Source organism: Stegostoma tigrinum, chromosome 9 (assembly GCF_030684315.1).
Source record: "Stegostoma tigrinum isolate sSteTig4 chromosome 9, sSteTig4.hap1, whole genome shotgun sequence".
In the NCBI taxonomy this organism is placed as follows: Eukaryota; Metazoa; Chordata; class Chondrichthyes; order Orectolobiformes; family Stegostomatidae; genus Stegostoma; species Stegostoma tigrinum.
The window spans coordinates 90,326,202-90,353,690 of NC_081362.1; the positions used below are offsets into that span (position 1 = coordinate 90,326,202).

Consider the following 27,489-nt stretch of genomic DNA (forward strand, 5'->3'; position numbering starts at 1 on the left):
ACTAGTTGTTGTGGTGGGATTTCAACCCATGCAGCCAGAGCATCAGCCTCTGCCTTTGGATTACTAATCCAGTGATTCATCCTCAGGACAAGGGGGGTAATGAGAACCAAGATGAGGAAAGGTGTTTTTACAAATGGTTGTAAATCGAGCTCAGATGGCTGCTGATGCTAGCAATAATTACAATTATTAAGGCAAATCATGGATAGTGTGGGAAGAAGTAGTGAAGTAGAAGTTCAACTATAACCTTAGTGAATGGCATGGCAGATTTGACATTTTTCATGATCTACTCCAGATCCTATTTCTTAGAGATATAAATGGAGAACAGAGTAGACACAGTCAGGTAAAATATTGTACTGTTTTATTGGTGTAAAAATCACAGTTGCTAGTTTGCTCTGCCAAGATACATCCATGCACTTTAACATCCAAGATCCCAGAGCTAGAGTAAGCAATTAAATAGAGCTGCTGTTAGTCAGCAATTTAATGGAAATTTACATACAAGATCAAAAGTGTATTATACAATTTACATCATACCCCTTATACAGTACATTGACCTGAATAACAAGGTGACTGTGATTAGGCCAGGACGTGAAGCCTTCCCTCCCTGTTCATCACTTCTCTCTTTTGAAGTACAAAGCTAGAACAATAAAGTTTGAAATTACAAAAACATAATCCCAAATGCAAAGAAAGTGTTTTTTTTTCTTTTTTTTAAATAGAGATGAGTGTGTATGTATATGTGTATATATATGTATATATGCACATATGCGCACACACACCGACAAAAGAAACTGCAAGTCACATTAACCCTTACAATACTGAACACTGAAGTCAAACAATTATAAAATCTTGCTCTTCGCATAATAATTTAAAGAAATATTCTCTAGTTCTGTACAATTTTTGATTAAACTCCCATCTAAATTTGAGGAGGATCACTTTACCAGTGTCAGGGAGGTGCACAGTATGTATTCAGTACTCAGAAGGCTTTGTTGGTGGAATGGAAATCGGTCAGTAACATGCAGATAGAGGCGGTATTGAGCGAAACCACAGAACTGCAAGTCATCAACACACACACACACACACGAAGAGGTTCTGTCTTAAATCATCACAATTTACCCACATATTCTGCTAATGCACAAACCCCACTTATTTTAATTCATTTTGGAGTGAGAATAGGGCAAGGGTAGTATAGATGCATTTGCTTAACACACATTTCATGCAAAACTGCACTGGGATTCACCAAGTGATGGTTTTTAATGTGACTTAAGGTGCCACACAGACATCTTACCCCAAACTTGCTTATGCCAAACACTAGTTGATCTCCCTTTCACAAATGCTGAGAAGTGACACACTATTTACACATTTTTCTCGTCCTCACCATTCAGGATCCTGCTTCTTTTGATGGGTAAATTATGCAGAAATAGATGGAAATTGCAAAGCCAAACAAAACGCTGCACACCCACCTCCCCTAATCACAGGTGCATGTGCAGCAGACGGGCTTCACATACACTATGAAACAGTTAAGCTGCCAGGATACACAGCAGCTTGATTAGCAAGTTCAGTGCACTCAAGTTAAAAAAGGCCAACTCACCACAACCGTATCGACATATCCAATCAACAGACCGCTTTACCATAAACAGTCCTTCAGTAACTGTCAAAAAAAAGCGACTGTCCCTAAACTTTCACCCAGACTTCAAACATATATTACCTTTCACATCCTCCAATTAAAAAGTGGTTTTGAACCATGCCTACCAATCATGAACACACTCATACATTAGTAGTGCAAAATATTTCACTATGTATTTCCGAGCTTGTTCCAAATGTATAGGGAAATCATTTACTGTAGGAATTCAACGGATTTTTTTTTAGTGTCCTTAAATCTTTAAGGGCAAGATAAGCCATTTTCTATCAATGTATCAGAATAAAATTCCTCATCCAAAATGAAAAGTTATGCAGATTTAGGAGAAAAGTATTTTGACACTGACACAGGAAACAAATTTCCATTCAAGCACAGCTCTTCCATCCCTAGTCTTCGCACAATCTCAATTCTACATTAACATGTTCATACAGTTAAGGAGGCTGATTAATTGAGCATAGGTGCAATGTTGCTGATAACTCCCCATTTCATATGCAAATCTCAAGTACTCAACACGCCATCAGCTCGTTCAGGATTTCTGCCCTACTGGTAAGCCAGCTCTGTCATGCTGGACTGATCTGGGAGGGGTTGTGAAATCATTTGCTCTTCTGTAGAATCAACACACACAAAAAAAAGTCCTACTCACCCAGGGCTTGAATGCCCACCAGCTTTACAACACCCTCCTATATCACCACCCATCCCACCCACCTTCCCACCCCCAGCCCCAAAGACATCGCCTCTTAAACATATTGGAGCCATATGTCAAGTGTGCAACTCGATGAAAGTAACCATGTAAACTATCGCTTCATTGTAGACTGGCGAAGCTGAACACAGGTATAAGCTATCTGCAGGAGGAGGGTACCGTGACGCGTTCAGATCAAACACGGGTTTTTTTTTTAAGTCCCATCCAAGCACCTCGGTCGCTCCATTACAAGTGTGAAAATGGCCGAAGCTGCTCCAGCTGGACCTCAAGAGAAATTCTCTCCTCGAGCACATCCTATGATAATTGGTCAGTCGGGTGGGGTGAGGCCCAGGTGGGGCGTGTGGGTGCAAGAGAGATAGATAAACCAAATGAGGGAGACAGGGATGGACCAAAACAGAGACATGGAGGGGGATGCAGTGGGGTGGGTGGTGAGTGGCAGGGAAAGACAGGGAGAGAGAGAGAGACACAAAAGGCTTCGGTTAATTCTTCACACTGCACCGTGTACGCATATCCAGTTACTCTCACTTCTTGCATCAAGTGTCCATTCTCCCAAGTAGTAACATTGGCTAATTCTCTCACTAACCTCACCAGGTCCCATTCATTAGCATTTTGCCTTCACACTGTTAGTACCTTCTAGATGAGTCTACATTCATGCAACATGAAAAGAAACCTCAAATCGAAAGACCAAAAACCATTTTTTGTGTGCAAATGTCACATGTTCACGATGTAGCTGATATTGGTCTGCAGACCTGAACACTTTCTTGCCCATTGTGTTTTTCACTAGTTTAATACAATCACATTAAATTTTTATGAACTGTTAGTGGATCAGGATTCCTCCTAAATCCAAGTTTCTTGTAGAAAGGAATAATGAAAAACATGTAATTGGGAGTCAATTATTCACTAATCAACATCTCTTTTTAAATAAGTACTTGAGTATGATAATATTAATTTATTGACTCCTTTGAAGTCTATCCAATCAATGTGTCACGCTTTCCATTTGAAGTACATCCTAAAATCAGTGTCACTTCTTCAAAGATGACTTGAGAGAAAACTGAAAGACAGGCTAAGATAAATTTGCTGTTCCAAGTGTCACAAGCATTAAAATTTAAAATCAATCAAGTTGCAAATATCAAAGATACTTCACCACAAGATTAGATATTCCAGATATCCAATCTCTCCCTACCTTTAGCTGTTGTTGTAATTCACTGTTGAGCCTGGCTAATACAGTGTTGGTTTCTTTATTTCTTCTGATCGAAGCCTGAATAGATTTCTTGTCTTTGCCAAATGACCTAAAATTAGATAATGTGTATTAATTAAATTTTCCCTTCTCACACTCCAGCTTTGTGGCAGCTCATTTCTGTTTTCTAGACAGTTGTGGGTAAGTGGCAGCTAACAGAAAAACTGGCAAGTTGTGTTTGCTCCCTGTGCACTACAATTTAGTTAGTTTGGTTCCACATCAGAGACCACCAGGCCCAAACTAGGATTCTGAAAATCTACACTATATCTACATTTTCCTGCTCCAAGCACAATGCAAATAAAAAAAGTTAAAGTCATGATCAACACTTTCCAAAGGCTATTTATGGTCCATGGATCTGACAAGGTTAATATGAATTCCCTAAACTAAAGTGGTCCCATTTGCCTGTGTTTGGCCTATATTCCTCTAAACTTTATCTATTCACGTACTTATCCAAATGTCTTTTAAGTGTTATCACTGTACTTACATCCATTACTTCCTGTGGCAGCTCATTCCACATAAAAACCACCTTCTGAAAATAGTTACTCCTCAGAACCTGTTTAAATCTTTCTCTGCTCACCTTAAAATTATGCCCTCTGGTTTCAAACTCCTGTTCCTTAGGGAAGAGATCTTTGCTATTCCCCCTACCTATGCCCCCTCATGACTTTATAAACCTCTCAAGGTCCTCAACCTCCTACACTCCAGTGGAGAATAAACAGTGAGAATCTCCTGGTCAGCCTTGACTCATGTCAAAAGCGACGCCCCCCCGCCCCACCCCCCTCACTGTAGCCTCTGGCAAAAATATTACAGAAAATCCAGTTGTGAAAACAGACAAAATACTTGTCTGCCTCATATCATTAAAACATTGGAAGCCCAAATCTACTGAACAAGTGAACAAGTGCCAAGCAGAGATCTGCCACTTCCTATTTGGAGGGGTGGAGTAGAGGTTAGAGGCTGGACATCAACTAAATATCAAGATTATCCAAGAAAGCAGACAGCCTAATGAGCCAAAATGAAGACTCAACTGCTTCAATGTCTCCTTGGATCTAATATATTACACTGACAGATCAAAGGAGCGATCTGGGTGGGTAAGGGAATTAAATAGAACTATATCTACCTTGGAATTGATGACTGTGCAACTAGCACAGTATTAATTACACTAGTTTTTGGAGTATGCTCCTCTGGTTCTGCACGAAGCTCATCATCAGATTTCAATCTCCTGCGGATAGGCTTTGGAGGGGGGACAAGAGATGATGTACTTTTAACCTGTAATTTAAATAAAGTCAGATTGATAAAATTAGAGTAATGTTAAATACCTAATTCGGTTTTGGTTCAACATGGGCTGTAGACAAACGCTAGATGCGATTTCTACCTTCATCTAGCCCCCCAGACTCATAACTGCATGTTCATTTTTATCCTCTACATTGCAGAGTCCTCAGTGGTATCTCCGTAAACATGCAGTGCTCCAGAAATGTCAGCTGTTTTTTGACTATTACAAACATTTTACTGAATTAAATCGGTGAAATCAGGCATTTCTTCTGATACCTAAAACTGCTGCCCACACTCAAATTCATACCATTCATTCAAAACATTCATCCAAACACGTATGCTCACTAACCTCCATTGTCTCCTAATCTAACAAATTCCTGTCCTTGTTCTCAAATCCCCATCTCTTTCTTTAACATTTCAGATAGTTTAAACTCTAGACTCCTGTGTATCCCTGATTTTTCATCATTTATGCAGTGGTTTTGGTCATTCAAGATCCAGAATTCACCACCTAAACCTCTCTAGCTCTCTTTTTTTCCTTTAAAGGAGTTGCCTCAGGACCCGTGACTAAGCTTTTGAGCAGCCATAGAGGTCTACAGCATGGAAACAAGCCGTTCGGCCCAACTTGCCCATGCTGCTTAGTTTTCACAATTAAACTAGTCTCATTTGTCTGTGTTTGGTCCATATCCCTCCAAATCTATCCCATCCAGGGACTTGCCTAAACGTTCCTTAAATGACAAAATTGTATTCACTTCCACCACTACGTCTAGCCACCCTCCCAGACAGTGGCCATCCTCTACGTGAAAGACTAAGCTTTTGTTCAGCTGTCCTAAAATGTCTCTATTAAGTATCAACACATTAAACCCTTCAGTAGCAACCTGACATTTTGACGTTCAAGTCGCTATATAAATGCAAACTGTTGTTAAATGAGAGAAACATGTAAAACTAATATGGAAATCTAACTTACTGACCTGGACAGTGCATTAAAGCAGTGCCAGTGAGAACACAACACGGTCAGATCTTTTCCAAATGCAAACAAACTCTCAGGCACGCAAGGAAAAGCAAACATGCAAATTCATGTCATGCAATTTTGAAACAAATCCAGAAACAGCAAGGAGAAAAATAAAACAAAAATTGGTTGAAACCTAAAGCAGATTCGGGTTAGAGGTCTCTTGTAATAGGTGCAGATGAACAATTGTATACATGTAGTTTTCAACATATCCTTACGGGAGCTGAGAGATTGGAATGACTTCTCAATTTTAAATAGAGTTTTTTTGCAGTTACTAATTTGGCATTGACTTGTTCTTTCCCCCATCCAGGTCAGCAAAAAGAAATTAATTGGGAATGGACTCCATGAACTATTTCAGTGCCTATTACCAAGAACAGCCACCCACCTTGATCCATGTGAAAATGCTCTTCTGTAACTTGGAATTAAGTTTAAGGACACCCCAAGGAATCACAATAATTTATTATTAACAGCTTAATTAAGGACTCTACATACTGTGTTTCCAGTTGGCTTTTCGTCACTAGAACCATCCAGTTTTGCTGTTCTTAGGGTCCCTGCTGTATCTGAAGGTTTTTCAGCCTAAGGAAATACATTTAAAAGTTGATTAAAAACCAACTTAAATCGCAAACAGGTAGACCAATGACATATCAGCCGTAACCATGACAAAGCTCAAACATTGCTCACCGGAACAGTTTCGGAAAGCTTGCCAGAGTCATCCATTTGCTGCTCTGTACCCTTTGACACGAATGCTTCAAATTGCCGGAAATCAGCAAAGTTGGGCTGCTCTGGAATCTGATGAGGTGAGGTGCTGGCACGTACTGCATGGCTATCAGCCTCTGCTGGGCGATGTATGGGAGGCACAGTGACCTAGACACGAAAGGTAGAACCCCCGAAGGGATATATTTCAGTGAAAAATTAGGCCTTTGTGCGTTGAACTTAATTGTAACCCAATGAGGCAAAGTTGCAGCAAAACAGTCAACACTTGATTAAAATAATCAAATACCAGTTTAAAACTTCCAAAATCTACCATGTATTTTCTGTAATTGTGAATGAATGTTCATATCAGAATGATTTGTACAAAATTACTGAAAAACAATTACACTTGATTAAATGTTGTGTCAAATGTGAATAAATGATTTAGTGGCAGTTATTTTTTTAAAAACTTTTAACACATGCAGAGAAAAATCAGTCAGGTGGAATACGGTATAAAGCTGGCACTTTTCCCCAAGCCTGGATTATTCCTACCAATTCCCGATCATTTTGGGTCAGCTTTTGAACCTCCTCATAGAGGCTAGTGAGTCTCTGATAAGTTCAATATATTCTACACACCTAACGTGATCCCTTCATAGTTCAGTCCAACGGAGCATATTCGATTACCTGTGTGGGCTGAGGTCTTGGAGGCACTGCAGGGGGACAGGCAACAATTCCTGCTTGCGGTTGCCCTTCAGAACAGGAGTTACGGTGGTTTTTTTTGGGGGGGGGGGTGGGTGAGGAATAAAAAAAAACACACAAAGCAAAGCAATCACTAGATAGTCTCAAAATCATTTAATTTGCACCTTCACACCGATAACAGATTCCAACAGAAATGCCACAACCGAAGTTTAAACAGTAACTGCTGTATCAGTGACCAGGCTCACCAAACAACATTTCAAATATTTTGGTTGATTTGGAAAAAAAGAAAATGTCTTTGCCATAAAAACAAAAGCTCCCCACCTGTGCTGCTGGCAGAAAACGTTTTGTTCATATCTAGAGATGATGATCTTGAATGCGAAGGCTGGGGTCTTGGAGGTGGTGGAGGGGGTGCAGCAGTCTTTAGAGTATTGTCTGGTGAAGTGCCTGAATGTGAACTGTGAAGAGCACAAACACGTTCTCAGTATGCGCTCACCCTTGTGATCAGTTGCTTCTTCCACCGAATTAAGTCCATTACAGTTTTTTTTTAAAAAACTCTCAAGAGAACATATTAATCATAATATACTTCCCTCCGCACAGTAATCTAATTTTATTAAACCACAATCCTGGAACTCCCCAGAGAAGCCACCACTTACCGCTGCCGAGTTATGCTGTTTCCGATCTGATCGGACTCGGAAACAAACGAATCTGAACTGCTGTACCCATCAGCTGAGAGAGAAAAGTAGAATGTTGTTTCAAATACTTTAAAAACAAAGTCCAGATAATTTTAACAAAATGAATATCTAAAACGTTTAATGCACAAATTCCAGCAAAGATACTTGAATAGTGAGAATTGTGCACATAACTGGCAGCTGAAAGAGAGAACAAACTAAAAGTAGCAGCTTCATTATGCCATTGCAATGAAAAATGACCACCCTGGTTAAGGATAAACTGAGCCTCTTGGACCAGAACAATGCTCACCCTCCAGAGCAAACCAAGCGCTTATATACCTTAGATAATGGGAACTGCAGATGCTGGAGAATCTGAGATAACAAAGTGTGGAACTAGATGAACACAGCAGGCCAAGCAGCATCTTAGGAGCACAAAAGCTGACGCTTCGGGCCTAGATCCTTCATCAGAAAAGGAGGATGGGGAGAGGGTTCTGAAATAAATAGGGAGAGGCGGATCGAAAATGGATAGAGAAGATAGGTGGAGAGGAGGCAGACAAGTTAAAGGGGCAGGGATGAAGCCTGTAGAGGTGAGTGTAGGTGGGGTGGGACCATCCCCGCCAGACCTCCCCCTGATTGAGGACGAACGGTTAGTCCTCAATAGGGGCTCACTTTTGTCCCCCACCACCCACACATCAACGAATACCAGTCACATTTGGACATCGAGCAGTTTTTCCGCCGCTTTTGCCTCCATGCTTACTTCTCTAACCGTGAGCCTAACCCTCCCTCCACTGACCCCTTCATCCGCCTTCAACACACGTCATCCTCCTGGACACGACCCACAGGCCTCCTAATCTCCCTCGGCCCCTTCATCTCCAACTGCCGTCGCGACATCAATCGCCTCAACCATTCCATCCCTCTCACCCACTCCAACCTCTCCCCTGCAGAATGTGTAGCCCTCTGCTCCAATCCCAACCTCACCATTAAACCTGCAGACAAGGGAGGCACAGTTGTAGTATGGCACACTGACCTCTATATTGCTGAGGCCAGATGCTAACACTCCGACACTACCTCCTACCGCTCATTGGATCACGGCTGCAGCCCTGAGCACCAAACCATCATCTCCCAAACCATTCACAACCTCATCACCTCAGGGGACCTCCCACCCACAGCCTCCAACCTCACTGTTCCCCAACCCCACACAGCCCGCTTCTATCTCCTTCCCAAAATCCACAAACCCGCATGCCCTGGTTGACCCATTGTCTCCGCCTGCTCCTGCCCCACCGAACTCATCTCCACCTAGCTGGACTCCATTTTCTCCCCCTTGGTTCAGGAACTCCCTACCTACGTCCATGACACCACCCACGCCCTCCACCTCCTCCAGAACGTCTAATTCCTCGGTTCCCAACACCACAGTTTCACCACAAACGTCCAGTCCCTACACGCCTGCACTCCCCATGCAGATGGCCTAAAGGCCCTCTGCTTCTTCCTGCCCCGCAGGCCCGACCAGTCCCCCTCATCCGCCTAGCCGGACTTGTCCTCACCCTCAACAACTTCTCTTAATTCCTCCCATGTGCTACAAAGGGGATGGCCACGGGTATCTGCATGGGCCCAAGCTATGCCTGCTTCTTTGTGGGTTATGTGGAACAGTCCCTCTTCCGCACCGACACAGGCCCTAAACCCCACCTCTTCCTCCGTTACATTGATGACTGTATTGGCACCGCCTCCTGCTCCCAAGAGGAGCTCGAACAGTTCATGCACTTCACCAACACCTTCCACCCCAACCTTAAGTTCACCTGGACCATCTCCAACACATGCCTCACCTTCCTGGACCTCTCTGTCTCCATCTCACGCAATCACCTAGACACCGATATCCATTTCAAGCCCATGGACTCCCACAGCTACCTAGAATACATGTCCTCCCACCCACCTTCCTGCAAAAATTCCATCCCCTGCTCCCAATTCGTTCGACTCCACAGCATCTGCTCCAAGGATGAGGCATTCCACTTCCGTACATCTCTGATGTCCTCGTACTTCAAGGACCGCAACATCCACACAACCCCACACCCCCCACAGTGGTTGAGAACGCCTTTGACCGTGTCTCCCGCATTTCCTGCAACTGATCCGCTCACACCCCGTCCCTGCAATAACCGCCAAAAGGGAATACCCCTCATCCTCACATACCGCCCCACCAACCTCCGGATCCAACGCATCACGCATCATCTGACAGTTCCGCCATCTGCAATCCGACCCCACCAAGGACATTTTTCCATCCCCATCCTTGTTCACTTTCCGGAGGGACCACTCTCTCTGTAACTCCCTTGTCCGCTCCACACTCCCCTCCAACCCCACCACACCCAGCACTTTCCCCTGTAACCGCAGGAAGTGCTACACTAGCCTCACCTCCTTCCCAGGCCCCAAGAAGACTTTCCACATCAAGCAGATGTTCACCTGCCCATCTGCCAATGTGGTATACTGCATCCTGCATCCGCTGTACCCGTTGTGGCTTCCTCCACATCAGGGAACCCAAGTAGGGGTTTGGGGACCGCTTTGCAGAACACATATGCTCGGTTTGCACTAAACAACTGCAATTCACAGTCACGAACCATTTCAAATCCTCCTCCCATTCCGCAGACATGTCCATCCTGGGCCACCTGCAGTGCCATGATGCCACCCGAAGGTTGCAGGAACAGCATCTCATATTTTGCTTGCGAACCCTGCAGCCTGATAGCATCAATGTGGATTTCACAAACTTCAAAATCTACCCCGCCACCCCAAAACCAGCCCAGCTCATCCCCGCCTCCCTAACCTGTTCTTCCTCTCACCTATCCCCTCCTCCCACCTCAAACCGCACCTCCCATTTCCTACCTTCTAACCTCATCCCGCCCCCTTGACCTGTCCATCCTCCCGGACTGACCTACCCCCTCCCCACCTACACTCGCCTCTACAGGCTCCATCCCCGACCCTTTAACTTGTCTGCCTCCTCTCCACCTATCTTCTCCTCTATCCATCTTTCAATTTGCCTCCCCCTCTGTCCCTCTTTATTACAGAACCCCCTTCCCCATCCCCTTTTCTGATGAAGGGCCTAGGCCCAAAACTTCAGCTTTTGAGCTCCTAAGATGCTGCTTGGCCTGCTGTGTTCATCCAGCTTCACACTTTATTATCTTGCTTACATATCTTCACAGGCTCACAATACTTTGAGGCGCTGCCTATCGTCAGTTTGGTTTATTGCTGTACTGAGATGGGGTTAGACTAATAACTAGGAAGAAAGGAAGCTTACAAAAATCTCCATATATATAGATGATATCCAAGCAGCTGGGAATTTTAGTGCCTTCTGCTGCTAGGTGGCATGATTTTTAAGATGATTAATTTCAGCAGTAGCTCATGAAGACCAATGGTATCTCTCACTCATGACCCGAACCAACTGCAGAAGTAATTGCATCGGGGCAAAGCATTCGTTGTCTGGAAAAAAAAGGCCCCATTCCTGGGGACTTGTTTCTGCAGACACCACATGCACCAGGTTCAACAACTACCCAATCCTCAAACAAGTAAAACCACCTGTGTCTTTGGATTTCCCAACCACGGGGCAATGTGACAATCCACATAGCTGCATTCCCCAGTTGCGTAGTGCCAAATGGCCCACCATCATCCAAAGTCATCCTGGAAGTTAAACAGTGTCCAACGTATTACCACCCAGACTGCGAACACAACACTATTGGGCAGAGATTCTGAAGCTGAAGCTTCCGACAACAATAAATTTATAAAAAATGCTGGCCTTGCCATCAGCGCTCATGTCCTACCAAAGAATGGAACACCCTAAAATAGGTTTTCTTACTTGTAAAAAATTTTTTTAAAAGAAATCACCCTACAAAATGTTTACGTCGTGCACTGAAAATATATGCAGAAGTAATCGAGCGATAGCTTATGGAATGGAAAAAATAAGCACTGTAAACAGTTATTTTCCTTACCTACAGTGTTTCCTGCAACAAATTTTACAGTGGTGGCTAACTTAACTTCTTCTGAAAGCTCAGGAGAGTTTGTAAGCAAAGGGCTAGTTGGGTGTGTTAGTTCTGTAAAAAAGAAACAGAATTCATTTGGATTTAAATGAACTAAAATTAAAGACAAGAAGAAAGCAAATTACTCCCATAATTAGGATGTTAATTCCATTTTAGCTACTGCCTGATCCATAATGGATCACTCGATGGCACTCTCAACAGTTGGAAGAGCATGCAGTGAGCAGTCATTGATTCTCAGGCAGGGTAGTGGTAAGCATACTCAGCAGCACAAAAATTCACTACCTCACTTCGTCAAATGAAGTTCACCTTCATTTAATTGTACACTGCAGCCTCGTTATGAATAGGTTCATGCATTTTTGGGAAATTAGACGGACAGTAGCCAACAGAAAATCTGGCCATGCCATTAGATTTGCAGTTTCAAACTCTTACATATAAAATGCAGTAATACAACTGTGATAAGAAAGGCAGTCAGTCAATCTATAACCACAGGGAGCAAATGCAAGTCAAACCACGAGCACTTCCTATGCCACTGGGTCATATCACCAAAACCATATTAAAAGGGCATTTCCAGGACTAGAGATTCACTGTATAACACAGGAGCAATTACTAATATGAACAAGCCAGCAAAAATAGTTGCTTAAGTTTCCTAAACACCCCTTAGAAATGGTATCCGATAAAAATTATCATCCTTACAATGTCCTTCACTCATCGTACCCACTGGCACAAAATGACAAACCTATTAACTGATTTCTTTTATCATAATGTAGTCCTTCAGTTTGAGAACATATTCAGAGGCATTTGAACTGAGACAATAAAATAGGACATAATTGTATTCTTATCAGATATAGAATTGTTCAAAATTCTCATTGCATCTAAATTAAAATTATGCAATTTACGGAGAACTAAAGCAGTTAACTGTTTATTCAGCTCGAGGACCTGGACTCAAATCCAGCTCAGAAAGATACATTGACAGCTTCTCTTCCTTGCTAGCAATGTCCTGAAGTAAAACAAGGTTCAGACATTCAATCCTGTCCCAAATGAACATAGGCTAATATTAAAGCCAGCTACCGTAAATGAGCTTACCCTTACTTTCCATGCCAACACATCTCATGAATGAATTAAAAATGAACAATAGTTGAAACAAAAACTAGAGTATGGACCACATGCTATAGAATGGTTCCCGGGGCTGGAACATGACATTGTTGAACCATAGCAACGGATGTATTATTTCACAGCTGACCTTTGCCACAATGGATCTGTGCACAACTTATGGAGATAATTCCATACAAAAACTGGAAATCTTCCATATTTTTGGCACTATGTAACACAAAAGCTCTCATTAAAACCTTATATGTGCTCTGCATTTATGAAAAGCTGCAGGCAGCCAAATCACCATGGAATCTTGTGGTCACTAAGTAATAACACATCAATCTGTGCACTTCACCTGCTGACCTCACCCCTCCATCACTGAGCTCGCAAGACCAGAATCTTCAACAACAGCCCTGGTCACAGCAGACGCAGACAAACCCTCAAGAGCAAGAACAGTTTGAGAAATGGACAGCAGGAGACACAAGCAACAATAACTTGTGTAAAATTTGGAGCCAGTGGGTGGTATGAATTTGATAAGTGGGTGAGGGATGCAAAATTTCTTTAAATTTATTTTCTTTGGAATTGCGAATATCAATTCAGTTATTTTCTACATATGTGCTAGGTTTCTATTCAGACAGATGGGGGAGTATTTGAGTAATTTCTAGCAGTTGCCACACCTTGGAGTGTTCCGGGACAGGAACTCTGTTTAACTTTATCCACATCAAAAACCCAGGAACACTGAAAACCACTTGCTGATAGAGCCAAGATTACATTACTTAGCCTAATTCAAGAAATTCAGTAGGGGGCTTGTAGTCTGTATGGTCCAGCACAAATCTGGCCAGTGTTTTTATAGACTAAGCCAAGGATACATGAAATGGATCGTGTAACCAGTTTACAACATTCCAAACTGAATCAATCAATGCGTGGGACAGCACGTACTAATTTAATTTGAATTAAGTCAGCAGTAACTAAAATACAGGAGTCACTTGGTAGCACCAAGCTTAAATCTGGCTAAAAAGTGAGCTACACTGTCAGAGCTTTCAATCTTGTACTTTCAATCCTGCAAGCATAAGAATGCCAAATTTCAAATCACGACCAAAAATTTACACTAAGAAAAAAGGAAGCAGATTGGTTGTGCTCAAAAATCCCAAAACATCATTTAAATGTAAGTTTGCAAATTGACACTTGCCAAACAATTCTGAGTGCACTATCAGCTATAGTAACAACCAATTCTAGATAGTCAGATAACCTGTAAAATGGTTCATTTATTCTCGCTTCACACACATTCAAGCCTTGCTACCTTTTTAAAAAGTACCATTTGCTTTCTACATGTTGTTAACACCTTGTTCAGAGTAGAGTTGCGCACCAATCAGCAATTTTTTCTGCTGTGATAATAGATGTTGCTGACCATTTGAAATTTGTCATTCTTTGGCCAGGCAAGTACAAGATTCAGTAACATGGCTCACTTCCCCACAATACCAACAAAAACAAGGATGTTATGGCTAAAGATGGTATATGGTATCGAGGAACAAACACTAGGGTTTTGGAACGATCAGAATCTGATCCACACATCTCTCATTTGGGAAACAGACTGCATGTCCAGCTCAGACACACCGAAGAACCATAGCACAAATCCCCTCATCTCACCAAAAGTCAAAGGCTGTTGGGATAACTCTGCCTTATACCACCGAACAGAAACAGTGCCTTCCATATATTGTTTTAAAAAGGGGCACCGCAAAATCATTTTAAAATGCATTCTTTAGGAACTAATTACATTTTCTCTAGAATGAAGAAAAGATTATAGCAATGCATCTAAAATTATGATCAGTAAAGAACTAAACATTGAATGAGATAGACAGACACGGGAGCAGCCCCTTTCATTACCACTTCCAATTCTTTTCAGCTCCATCTCTTGCATGTGAATTTTACTTGGAGTCATGCGGATTGGAACAGGGTGAACAATAGCTGTGTCCTGCAATTAATTTTTTGGGGAGAAAGAAGTCGGGTCAGGGTGGGGAATAGAAGAGAGAACAGATAATACCATTAGCAACTGCAGAAGCCATTTGAATATAAATCAGACCATTCATAATACTTGAATGAAATTTTTTAATGTACCCACTTAATATTCCCTACGTCTGTATGCACAGCCCAAATAATTTTGACAAAGTGACAAATCATCTTTGATTATAAATGCTTAGGAACAGGAATTCAACATTACCCTGAAATTACTTTTGACAAAAAGATAATGCTTCAGTCCAAATATTTACAATGTATAATTGCTTTTGCTTTTATTTTGAGAAGGTGACAGGTTTCTTTTTTTAAGTCAAAGTTTTTTTTTCTTGTTTCCGGAAATACGGCAATGGGGTGGACAGATAGGTCCTCAACGCTCTGCTTCTCTGCACTTCAGAGTACAGTGTACAACAATAAAGATGATGAATGTTACAAGCTTCTCCAAAATTTACTTTCCAATTGCACTGCAGCAAAAGGAAAACACATTCACAAAAGATAAGTGACAGACGTGACGTATGTGCATCATGGTATCAGTTAAACATACCACAGTGCAGACCCACTGGATGTATTGCATCAGGGAGGCATTCTGCTTGCAACTTTATGATATTATATTCGTGGCAGATATCACATCTTGGGGTAGGGGAGGGGTCGGTTAGGTCAGTAGGACAAAATCCTGCCATCCTTAGCTTTATCTGGCCACTGACTGCAGAGCTCCTCCTTGTTATAACGCATGTGATTTTTCACTTTGCGTTTTTCCAAAAGTCACGGCAAAAACCTCAGATACAGACTCACTGGTTAAAGTAACATGCCTCCACAACACTGCAGCAGAGGCCACTTCTACTGCTGTTAAAAAAGCTGAACGCAAAAGCTCTGAAAATAACACTTGCCCTTAAACAACAGTTCATGTCCAAAAAAACATATGAAGCGTGTTAACAAAATATGCAGAGCAAATCTTAAATTTTTTTAAAATTTAAAATAAAAACCTTTCATGTCCATAATCTGTGTTGTGTAAGACAGCACTATAGTCTTATTTTGTTAAGCTCAGAAAAGAGTTAACATCAATATAAAAGGCAGAGAAGTGCAATGAAAATGACTTTTTGGCAAGAATGAAAAGTAAAGGAAAGCGCAAAGCATAAAAGCAAGAGGGGGCAGAAACTTATCCATAATTTAGTAATTACTGCATCAAGTAAACAAAAGAGGGTCATATTATTAAAAACATGAAGTTACTTGACTAAAATCAAGTAGTTAACAGTAGCTGTTTTATCTTATAAAACTTTTTTCTATACATCTAGCTCCCCTTTCAACACCTCAATTGATCCTGCAATTATGACCACTTAGAACAGTAGCGGGGCATGCATGTATCAAGCCAGAGTTCAACGAGTTAGACTAACACAACTGTAGCAACATAACCATTACCTTAGCAAGTCTGCAGGTGGGAAAGCTTTACTTGGTTTATATATATGGAGTCTTAAAGCCTTTCTTGAAAATAAATAGAAAAACACAGAAGTACACAGACTGTTTATGCCTACTAGTCTGTGAAGCAATTAAAACCACAACATGTGACTATTAAACACCACGTGCTTGCTGTTTCCATGCTTTTTCTCATAAGTCTTTCAAGTATCCCCACCTTAAATGTTATCATGGTCTCTGCCTCCATCACCAACTCCCAGCTATGTTTTTCACAGCCTCACAATCAAAAAGATATTTAAAAATGTGTCTCCTTTTCTTGGTCCTGAACATTATCTTGTTTCGACACTCCATTGTTCCACATGCTTAAACTTCTGGTTTTACCTATACTCCTCTGTTCTCTTCTACTTTTATTATGCTTTCACAACATTCTTCTTTTGAAGAAAATAAACCACAACTACAACTGTTTTATTCTTTTAGAAGCAAGGGTAATCTTGTGCGACTGCCACAAACAATTCACAAGTGCCATGTGTAAGACAGCCAGCTCTAACATAGGCCTGTATCCTGCAGAGCACCACAGCCACACCAACATAATTTCACCAGATCAATTTCTACTTGAATAGATCATTAATTGGAGAACAGCAACAATTAAAAGAAACCCAAGTATCTTCATTTACATAGCAGCTAGCAATATGGTGGACAATAAATAAACTCCAAAAAGACATTATTATTATTAATAATAATAGAGCTACCATGTCACCAAATGCAGATATGTTTGCTTTCCACAAACCAATGTGCACATACCTCAGACTAACTGAATTTGCATTGTGACAGTAATGTACTTGAGCAATCTGTGTGAACTGATTAATCTTCTCGGGAAGATGATCATTAATTGCTCTTTATTCAGTAGGATTCCCACGAAATAACACAGGCAGCCCTAGTAACAGGCTATTATATGGCTCATTACCAAACCACTGAGACCAAATCTCATGGTTAATACTGAGTTGGCAGCACGTGCAAAGTTACTGATGAGGTCTATCAACTGATAAAAGGAAACTTCCCTCCTTCCAAGCCCGAATGTCACCCCATGACCAGCTGGTTAGTTTATATTTGTATAAGAACACACAAAATAGAAGGAAGAGTGAGCCACTCAGTCCCTTAACCTGCTCCTACTTTTAACTGATCATGGTTAATCTTCTACCTCAACCTATCTTTCCACATATCCCTACATGTCTTGATGTTTAATGTCTTAAAAACTGGTCAATCATTGTCATGAATACAGTTAATAAGAGCTCCCACATCTCTCTGGAGTAGAATATTCCAAGGATTCACCACCGTCATCTCAGTTTTACATAATCTATCCCTTACTTTGAGAATGTGTTCCCTATCTCTAGACAGACGGACAGAGAAGTTTATGTATGGGGGGGGGGGGGGGGGCGTGGAGAAAGCAGGTGGACAGCAGAAGAAAGGAATCAAGAATGGAATGAAATTAAGGAAGAAACAGAATACTGAGTGCAGCCTCCTCTTGAACAGCAGTAGATTATTTTGCAGTTACAATAGATAGACCATGTTACTTCATGAGTTTTCAGAATTAAAGACAGCATCAATTGCAAGCACATGCTGATAGTTTGGACACAGCATGGAAAGAAGCAAACAAGATTTTACTGCATCAATATCAGCAGCTCCTTCAGAGTTGATTAGTAGATACATACAGACAACTTCGAACTTAACACATGCAAAAGCAGGTTATTTTAAGCAGATCAGGGTTGATAAAACAAAAGCATATCAGATAGCCCACACTACGTGATTCACTTACAGGATCAGCTGGTGCAATGTTAGAATCAAACTGGGTCAGAGTTTGCGAGCTTGAGGAGCGTTCACTAAAAGTCTCCCACTGCTGGACAGACAGAGTAGAGACTAAATCAGAATGAGAAAGGTTACACATCACAAAGCTTTTAAAGGTAATTTTGCAGAGAAAGTTAAAAGGAGAAATTTCAAGTCAAGCATTCAATTCATAACGCTTTTAACAGCTTGATGAGATGGCATTCCTCCTGCTTGCCAGCATGTATCCAATTTTAAACATTCATTCCCCTAATTCACTAAACAAAACAGGGCTATTGAATAGACGGTAGTTTGGGTTTAGGAAATATAATATGGAAGTCCTTTAAAATGTAATAGTTTCTGTACCCTGTCCAATAAATGGTACATCACAAACACACCATTCCTATTTAGTGAAATCCAAAACAGATTTTTATGAACCCACGACTGAGAAAATTCTTAGCCCTCCACAGCTAGGTCCACATCCGATTAAGCAATTGAGGACATAAGCTGCTTTCTTTTCACACCAGAATGGTAATTCTTAAATTCAGATGTGAATCAACAGCATGAGTGAGGAATGCTAGTGTAGAGCAACTCATTTGCAATCATGTTTCAGATTCCATATTCAACGGCATAAATAACACACTTATACACCAGCCTAATGTTAAGGACCAGATAAGGGAATGAGTATTTTCTGTCCAGGTCACAAGTTGAGTTTCTAAGCTGACTGCAGAGCAAGACCAAACAGAAAGATGAAGTAATAATTAAAACCGCCACTGGCCAGATGGAATGGTGCAGACAGGAGACTAAGGTAAAGGAAAGTGCAATGGGGTTCCAGTTCCAAACATTTTAATGAGCTTGAAATCATACAATCTTCTGACCTCAAAGGAATGATGATTTTAAATGGCAAAGTCACACTCCATTGACAGCAGAACAGAACCTACAATTTTAACAGAGATAGCAGGCACTGTCGATGCTGGAGAATCTGAGACAATATAGTGTGAAACTTACTCAGCTTGCTAGGGCTTTGGCAAATATCCCCTTGCAAGCAAAGTAAAAAAGGTTAACTTCCAGGATATCGCTTCTAACAGCAGTTGATAATAGTCAGTGTTTGGAAATGCCAATGAGATCTAGATTTTAAAATTTCCCAGAGATAGCAAGAACTGCAGATGCTGGGTCAGAGTCAGCAGTGTGGAGCTGGAGGAACAGGAAACTTGACATTTCAGGCCCAGGCCCTTCATCAGGATGTGAAACATCGACTCTCGTGCTCCTCCGAGACTGCCTGACCTGCTGTGTTCTTCCAGCTCCACACTTCATTGACTTTTAAATTTCCCAAGCCGATTCCAGTCCAGAGTTAAATAGAATCAGAAAAGGGCGATAACTTGGGTATATGCACTGATCGCTTGAAGGAATGATTTGAAGAGAATGCCAGGTCAATTTCATATAGTTCTTGGAGTGTGGGGAGCTATTTCAACATGTATATGTACCATCTTATGGTTCAATATTAAACTCAGTAGTTAGCACATTAGAAGACAAAAAGCAAACTAATGGGCAGAATTTTGAATGTTCCAACATCTGATTGTGGTGCCAAAAGCATCTAGAATTTTAGTGCAAAGTAACCATGTTCAAAAATAGCACAACTGCACTCCTATTTTGAGTCACATCACATGGTCTTACTCCTCAAAATCCAGGACCTCAAACATACAAGACTGGCAGCACTGGAAATATTAAAGAAAGGCAGGGTGGCCTACACAACCGCATACAATGTCATTTACAGAGACAGTGACTGGGGTTTCAGCTTCATTTGACATTTGCATTCAGCTAGCTTAACATGCAAGGGGCTAACCTCACTGCAAATAGCAAATTATCCTGTAGGATACAAAACTACTCTAGAAAAACGAAAGGTATAAAAGAAATTTGACTTGGTGGCTCATATTACAGCAGCAACTTTTATTTCTGTGGTACCTTCAATTTAGCTATTTTCTCAAGATGCTTCAAAGAAATATTAGAAAAGGAAATGTGACACTTAGATCAGGTGCCCAACCAAAAGCTTGTTGAATATAGATGATTTTAAAAGGGTGGTGTCATCAAGTTGATATTGCATAAAAGCAATTTGTAGAAATTAAAGCTTTACAGAGCAGCCTTTACTATTAAAGAAAACAGTACAACTTCACTATCAGCGTAGACTGTTCCCCTGTTGACCAAGAAAACCTGTCTGGTAAAGTGCATCCTTTCATTGATATTTAGACATTAGTGGAATGTTTGATTAATGCATACCCTCCAACTAATGAACAAGAGATACAAGGAGGAAAAAAAGTATTTAATTAATCATCAGATTGGTTTAAATTATTAGTTGGGAAACCTTAAACTACGAAGAAGGACATTTAGCTCTTGACATGCACAATCAAAACATTTAAACTTTTGAGACTGTTTATGAATTCACTGCATATTTTTGTATGCCTAGTAATTCAATGTATTTCCTGCTCATTCAAAGCTCCCCAAAAAATGATACCATTGTATTAAACCTACTGAATTTTATTGTGAGAAAGGGAGTAAAAGGAGGAGAGACACAATATATTTTTCTTTTCTCCAGTTACACTCAAGTTGGGAATTCCGGAAATAAAACACCACTTTGTTCACTTCTTAAAAGGCTCTGAATTCAGAAGTTTAATGTTGTAAGTAACCTTTTCCACAAATCATCTTGCATTGGCAGGGGGGCAGGGAAGAGAAAACATGTATGTAGCAGTGTGTGAGGGAAGTGTGGTAATGAGTAAGAGACAAAAAATCTGATACCTTTGCGTACACCCTATGAAGAGTGTACACTGCACATCAGAGGGGTCAGGTTCAAATCCCTGCTGCCGAGTGGAGGGCACATTAAAAAGATGATAACAGTGGATGTGTGGCGGTCGCTATAACCAACCTCTCAGATCTCAGCTGAAGGACTGAAGGAAATTACATACCCGATAAAGTTTCCGCACTTGATCAGTAGCTTTCCAACAACGGGTTCTCAGATTAGAATCAAATGCACCACTCTTAGTGGTATAACAGCCCGTTAGTACTCAGTCTAAGCTCACATAAAAATGATCATTGTACAAGTTTGAAGTACTGCACCTTGCCGTCAAACAGGGAACACTGCATCCAGAAAAGAAATGATGAGTGAGGTGGCGATGGGTAATAATAGCAAATGAAGCAAGAAAATGAAAATTGTCTTTTTTACATCAGCTAAAAGCCATAAACTAAATGTACAAGTCAGGTTATTTGGTCACCATTGGAATGGATTTCTGCAATATTATATCCGTTTAATGTTAAAACGCAGCACTACTTTAATTGAAAATAAACAAGCCATTTCTTCATGCATTTGTGCTTTATTTTTGGGTAAGACACTTGCCTTGCAGTTTACTTCTCTGTTCTAATTACACGTTGCATTGTATCCACCCAGTAGTGGAGAAAATGAAGATCTTGTCTGATTGCAAGAAACTGTGGATAACCTGCAATAGGATGAACGCATATCAATGGAATACAATAGAAACCAAGTACTAACCTCACTGCCCTGGTTCAGTTCTGGCCACGTCTGGTTTAATGAGGGCATCGATGGTGATTTGCTAGGGGGCACATCTGCTGGTGAGGTTGAGAAACCAGTTTCAGAAGCCCGATCAGTGATTCCTAAAACAGAAGGGTGGCAAATAAGAACCGTATGACATTCAGCTGTAAACAAGTTGATGTATGTACAAATCAAATGAATAGCAAAGTTTGAGGGTTGAAGAAGCAGCTTATTCCAAAAGAAGGTTGCAATTATTCTACCTGCAGCAAAAATTAAACACGGAAATGAACAGTGATTGGGCTATAGCTACTGAGAAATAGATTATAGTAGACCCTAATTATACCTCTTCCCTTTTTCTGAAAACACAAAATTTCTCCTCTATTCCTTTCCACGAACTGCACCATCCAGATCAGGAATTCCCATTCAGGAAAATCACAGACTCAATCTAAGACCCAATAGTCTCCAGACTGTGTTAACCCCCTACACCACTGACATTCACGGTTTACATTAAAAAAGAGAAAACCTAATGCACACACATGTTCAGGAATCATCACTGTCAGGGATTTATTCCCAACTAATTTTCAAGCTGCACTTTCACACGTTGTCTTAAGGTTGGCAATGAATCACAATTCCTTAATTTGAGCAGTTTGGAACTAGGAGTTATAATACTAGTTTTGCTCAGTTAGCAACACTCAGGGCGTGATGGTGCACTGTTAGTACTGCACTTTGAGAGTCAGCCTGTACTAAGCACATGCTGACCTGATTATCTCAGTTTAACTTTTCATTTCAAAGACCAGACTCTACTTGTTCAGGTGAACAAAAGATTTATTTTGTTATCTGAATAGTGTGGTTCCATGTTTCTTTACCTAATTTTGCCATCCAAAAAGTGAGAGAAATTTGTAGCTTAATGACGATTGTGTGCAACTGGTTGTTCACCTATATAACAATTGCAATTTAAAAGTAATTAATTGGTTGCACAGCTTTAAGACATGGTGAAAAAGACATGCTGTAAAGAGGACATTTATTCAGACAATACCGTAACTTGTCACTCGGAAGCATGCTAAAGAGCCACAGATGCAATTATGTTGTATAATTATTATGTTAATCAGAGTCATACAGCATGGAACAGACCCTTTTGTCAAACCAGTCCACGCTGGACGTAATCCCAAACTAAACTAGCCCCACTTGCCTGCTCCTGACCCATATCTCTACAAACCTCTCCTATTCATATATCAGTCCAAATTTCTTTTAAATGTTGTAATTGTACCTGCATCCACCACTTCCTCTGGAATTCCTTTCTGAATGAGGGTCTAGGGCCTTCGTCAGCCTTCCTGCTCGGCCTGCTGTGTTCATCCAGCTCTACACCTTGTTATCTCAGGTTGTCCAGCATGTGCAGTTCTAACTACCTGTGGAACACTGCTGGTCGCAAGCCTACAGTCTGAAAACCAATCCTCCACCATTACACTCTGTCTCCTGCTATTAAGCCAATTTTGTGTCCACTTGGCAAGTTCACCCTGAATCCCATGTGATTTAACTTTACTAATTAGTCTACCATGTGGACCCTTGTCAAAGGTTTTACTAAAATCCAAATAGACGACTTCTACTACTCTGGCATCAAACTTTCTGGTAATTTCGTCAAAAAACTGAATTAAGTTCGTGAGATATGGTTTTCCTCGCACAAAACCATGCTGACTATCTCTAATCAATTTCTGTTTCTTTAAATGTCCAAAAATCCTATCTTTTATAATCACCTCCAACAAATTACCCACAACGGAAGTCAGACTCACAGGTCTACAGATCCTGTTTCTTTTCACAACTTTTCTAAAAGGTAAAGCAGAGTCTGTGGTGCAAATGGTTAACATATTTGGCTGTGAACCAAAAGGTTGGTGGTTCAAAACCACCCAGAGATGACAGGCTCCCTTACTTTACGGCAGCACTACGGCTCAGTGATTAGCACCACTGCGACCTAGGTTCAATTCCAGCCTCAGGTGACTGCCTGTGTGGAGTCTACACATTCTCCACGTGTCTGCATGGGTTTCCTCCAGTTTTCTCCCACACAGTCTCAAGATGTGCAGGTTTAGTGGATTAGCCATGCTAAATTGCCCATTAGGGGCCGGTCTAGGTGGGATGCTCTTCAGAGGATTGGTGTGGACTTGACGGACCAAATGGCCTACTTCCACACTAAGGATTCAATGATTAGCCACCCTCCAGTCATCAGGCACGTCACTTCCTCAATCAAAAACATGACCCTCTCCTTTCTTGTCTCCTTTTCCATCATTCCTATAGCATCTAACCAGGAACACCAAGCTGCCAGTCTTGTCATTTCTCAGCCAAGTTTCTGTAACAGCTATAATGTCCCAATGCCATGTTCTTAAACATGCTTTACCTGTAAGGAGGCCCTTTGCATTGAAGTAAATGCAATTTCGCTCTTCAGAGTTACTACATACTCTGACTCGCTTTCTTTTCTAATTGGCATATGCTCTCCTCATATTCAGAGCCTACCACAATCCTTCCACTTACATTACTACTTGGAATTCTTCCAGTCACCTTCGATCAGTATAAAGTCTCCCTTAACAGAATGAGCAAGTCTCCCTGCTGGGATATTGGTCCCTTTCCAGTTTAGGTTAGGCCCATCATTTTTGAACAGGTCTTTTCTATCCCCAAAGACAGTCCGATTGCCCAAAAACCTGAATCCCTGAACAACACACCAGCCTTTTGGTTCCTTCCCTCATTCGAGTTTGGCATTGGGAGTAAACTAGAAATTACTACTTTTAAGGATTTTTTTAAAAAAATCTTCTATCTAACTTCTTAAATGCACTCAGCACTGCTTTAATCTTTTCCCTAAAAGTGTCATTCTGACCAAAGTGCACAATAATTTCCGGTTTCTCAATCTCACCTTCAACAATATGCTTGAAAAGTTTTGAAACATCCTTAATCCTAGCACCAGGGAAGCAACAAATTATCCTAAATTTACACTCACTCCCACAAAATTGCCTGTCTATGCCCCTGACAGGAGAATCCCTTGTAACAATAATTCTATTAAATCTTGTCAAACGCTGCCTGACATAAGAATTGTTCAATAACTGTTCAATAATTGATGGGCCCTTCCATTTTCCTCAGACAGACTATCCCCTTCAATTGTTCCAAAAACTGAATATCTATTTGACACAGGAATAGCCAGAGACTTTTGAACTACTTTCTTAGCTTTCCTGCCAGTCACCCATCTGTCTGACTGATCCTGCTCGGTAATAACTTTTCTAAAACGTACTAACCATCTCACTCTATACCTTAGACGGCCTTAAAAACATTAAACCTTAAAAGAGTTTTAATGGCATCTTATATATAAAATAAACTATTTTCTGTAGGTAATGGAAGGTAATGTTATAATGGAAAGAAATTTATAAAACACATCATAGAAAATTATTTAAAAATCAACTACTTAACTGATTAAGTGAATAAAAAATGATTCCTCTTTAATAAATTTCTTTAAGTAAAAGAAAAAAATTCTGAGCCAGTTGATGTGGTGTATATGGATTTCAGCAATGCGTTCGATAAGGTTCGCCACAGTAGGCTATTGTACAAAATGTGGAGGAATGGAATTGTGGGAGATATAGCAGTTTGGATCGGAAATTGGCTTGCTGAAAGAAGACAGAGGGTGGTAGTTGATGGGAAATGTTCATCCTGGAGACCAGTTACTAGTGGTGTACCGCAAGGATCAGTGTTGGGTCCACTGCTGTTTGTCATTTTTATAAATGACCTGGATGAGGGCGCAGAAGGATGGGTTAGTAAATTTGCAGATGACACTGAGGTCGGTGGAGTTGTGGATAGTGACGAAGGATGCTGCAGGTTGCAGAGACACATAGATAAGCTGCAGAGCTGGGCTGAGAGGTGGCAAATGGAGTTTAATGCAGACAAGTGTGAGGTGATGCACTTTGGTAGGAGTAACCAGAAGGCATAATACAGGGCTAATGGTAAGATTCTTAGCAGTGTAGATGAGCAGAGAGATCTTGGTGTCCATGTACACAGATCCTTGAAAGTTGCCACCCAGTTTGATAGGGCTGTTAAGAAGGCATACAGTGCTTTAGCTTTTATTAATAGAGGGATCGAGTTCCGGAACCAAGAGGTTATGGTGAAGCTGTACAAAACTCTGGTGCAGCCGCACTTGGAGTATTGTGTACAGTTCTGGTCACCGCATTATAAGAAGGATGTGAAAGCTTTGGAAAGGGTGCAGAGGAGATTTACTAGGATGTTGCCTGGTATGGAGGGAAGGTCTTACGAGAAAAGGCTGAGGGATTTGAGGCTGTTTTCATTAGAGAAAAGAAGGTTGAGAGGTGACTTCATTGAAACACAAAATAATCAGAGGGTTAGATAGGGAGGGCCTTTTTCCTAGGATGGTGACAGCGAGCACGAGGGGGCACAGCTTTAAATTGAGAAAGATATAGGACAGATGTCAGAGGTAGTTTCTTTACTCAGACAGTAGTAAGGAAATGGAACGCTTTGCCTGCAACGGTAGTAGATTCGCCAACTTTAGGTACATTTAAGTCGTCACTGGATAAGCTTATGGACGTACATGGAATAGTGTAGGTTAGATGGGCTTGAGATCGGTATGACAGGTTGGCACAACATGGAGGGCCGAAGGGCCTGTACTGTGCTGTAATGTTCTATGAGCTGATGCGTAGGGCTCTCTGGTACGAAAACAACTCCTTACATTAAAAAACTGTTCCGGTTTTAAAAAATAACTTTGCAATGTAAAAAACCTCAAACACAGACTTGTTTAGTTTCTGAAGTAAGAATAAAAACTTCAACTGTTCACTGCAGACCCTTAAACTGTTTAAAAGAAGAAATCCATTTGAATAAAATCAAGTATTTATTTATTTTTGAACCTTCATAAAACAGAAAAAAATCTTATTAGTAAGCTATAATGACTATAATAACTTTAAAGAATATATTTTTAACTAGGCCTGTAATCCCAGCAGCAGCTGCAAGATCCATGCTGCTCCTTGTCAAAGCATGCCATCAATGTCTTGAAGCTTTGCAGTCCAAACACTGTATACTGCAAAAGGCCACAAATAGTAAAGACAATAGAAATGTCTCAATCTGCTCTCAGGTAGCACTGTTTGAATGAGTAATGTTGGTCACAATATCAAGTGGACTTCTTGATAGTCTCTGAATACTACTCATTTGGCCTCAAGTGCCCATGTATGATTGCAGAACTTACAACTGATCCAAATGATATGAAAGTCATAACCAACGTGCATGCAGCTGTTCTGCATATTGGTACAAGTGGAATATATCTGGTCAAAACTGCATCATTTATGGTTGGCGCCAATGAATCAATTCAGTTAATTTTCTGTAAGCAGCCATTCCCCGATTGTGTTACTTCCTATTTGTAAAGCTTAAAACTCGTAGCAGCTACATGTTCACAATAAAGGCAAAAAAACCCTAAACTTTAAAGAGTGAGCCGAGAAAAACAAAAACCATATTCGAAACACGTTAGTTAAAGGAGTTTCAAATTTGAGTGGAATTTAGGAGGTCAGAATTCACAGTTGTCAGATTGCACTCAGGTTAAAGTTCGATTTTCTTTAGCTAGCAAATACAAAACCCAAAGCTAAATCAATAGACACCTTATTGACCAGGTTCAAGTCCGTAACTTAATCTTTAAAAAGGGACTCCCCCTTAGTAATGTAAAGAGACACAAATGTTGCTGCACAA

The 27,489-nt window shown here is 40.9% G+C and overlaps 1 protein-coding gene across 3 annotated transcripts in view; it reads right to left on the bottom strand.

Annotated features, from left to right (window-relative positions):
• Positions 1-344: 344 nt before the first annotated feature.
• The window catches only part of reps1 (RALBP1 associated Eps domain containing 1), a 63,274-nt gene continuing 36,129 nt past the window's right edge, over positions 345-27,489 (bottom strand). For 2 of the 3 annotated variants that reach the window (XM_048536034.2, XM_048536036.2), the window contains exons 8-19: positions 21,778-21,899; positions 18,235-18,315; positions 14,886-14,973; positions 11,865-11,966; positions 7,885-7,957; positions 7,553-7,686; positions 7,217-7,281; positions 6,524-6,706; positions 6,335-6,418; positions 4,685-4,833; positions 3,517-3,622; positions 345-2,627 (exon numbers count right to left, since the gene is read on the bottom strand). In XM_048536034.2, the coding sequence (XP_048391991.1) occupies positions 2,559-2,627; positions 3,517-3,622; positions 4,685-4,833; positions 6,335-6,418; positions 6,524-6,706; positions 7,217-7,281; positions 7,553-7,686; positions 7,885-7,957; positions 11,865-11,966; positions 14,886-14,973; positions 18,235-18,315; positions 21,778-21,899 (1,256 nt within the window). In that variant the 3' untranslated portion in view covers positions 345-2,558. The remainder of the gene's footprint in view (positions 2,628-3,516; positions 3,623-4,684; positions 4,834-6,334; positions 6,419-6,523; positions 6,707-7,216; positions 7,282-7,552; positions 7,687-7,884; positions 7,958-11,864; positions 11,967-14,885; positions 14,974-18,234; positions 18,316-21,777; positions 21,900-27,489) is intronic. The other variant, XM_048536037.2, reaches the window with a different exon arrangement.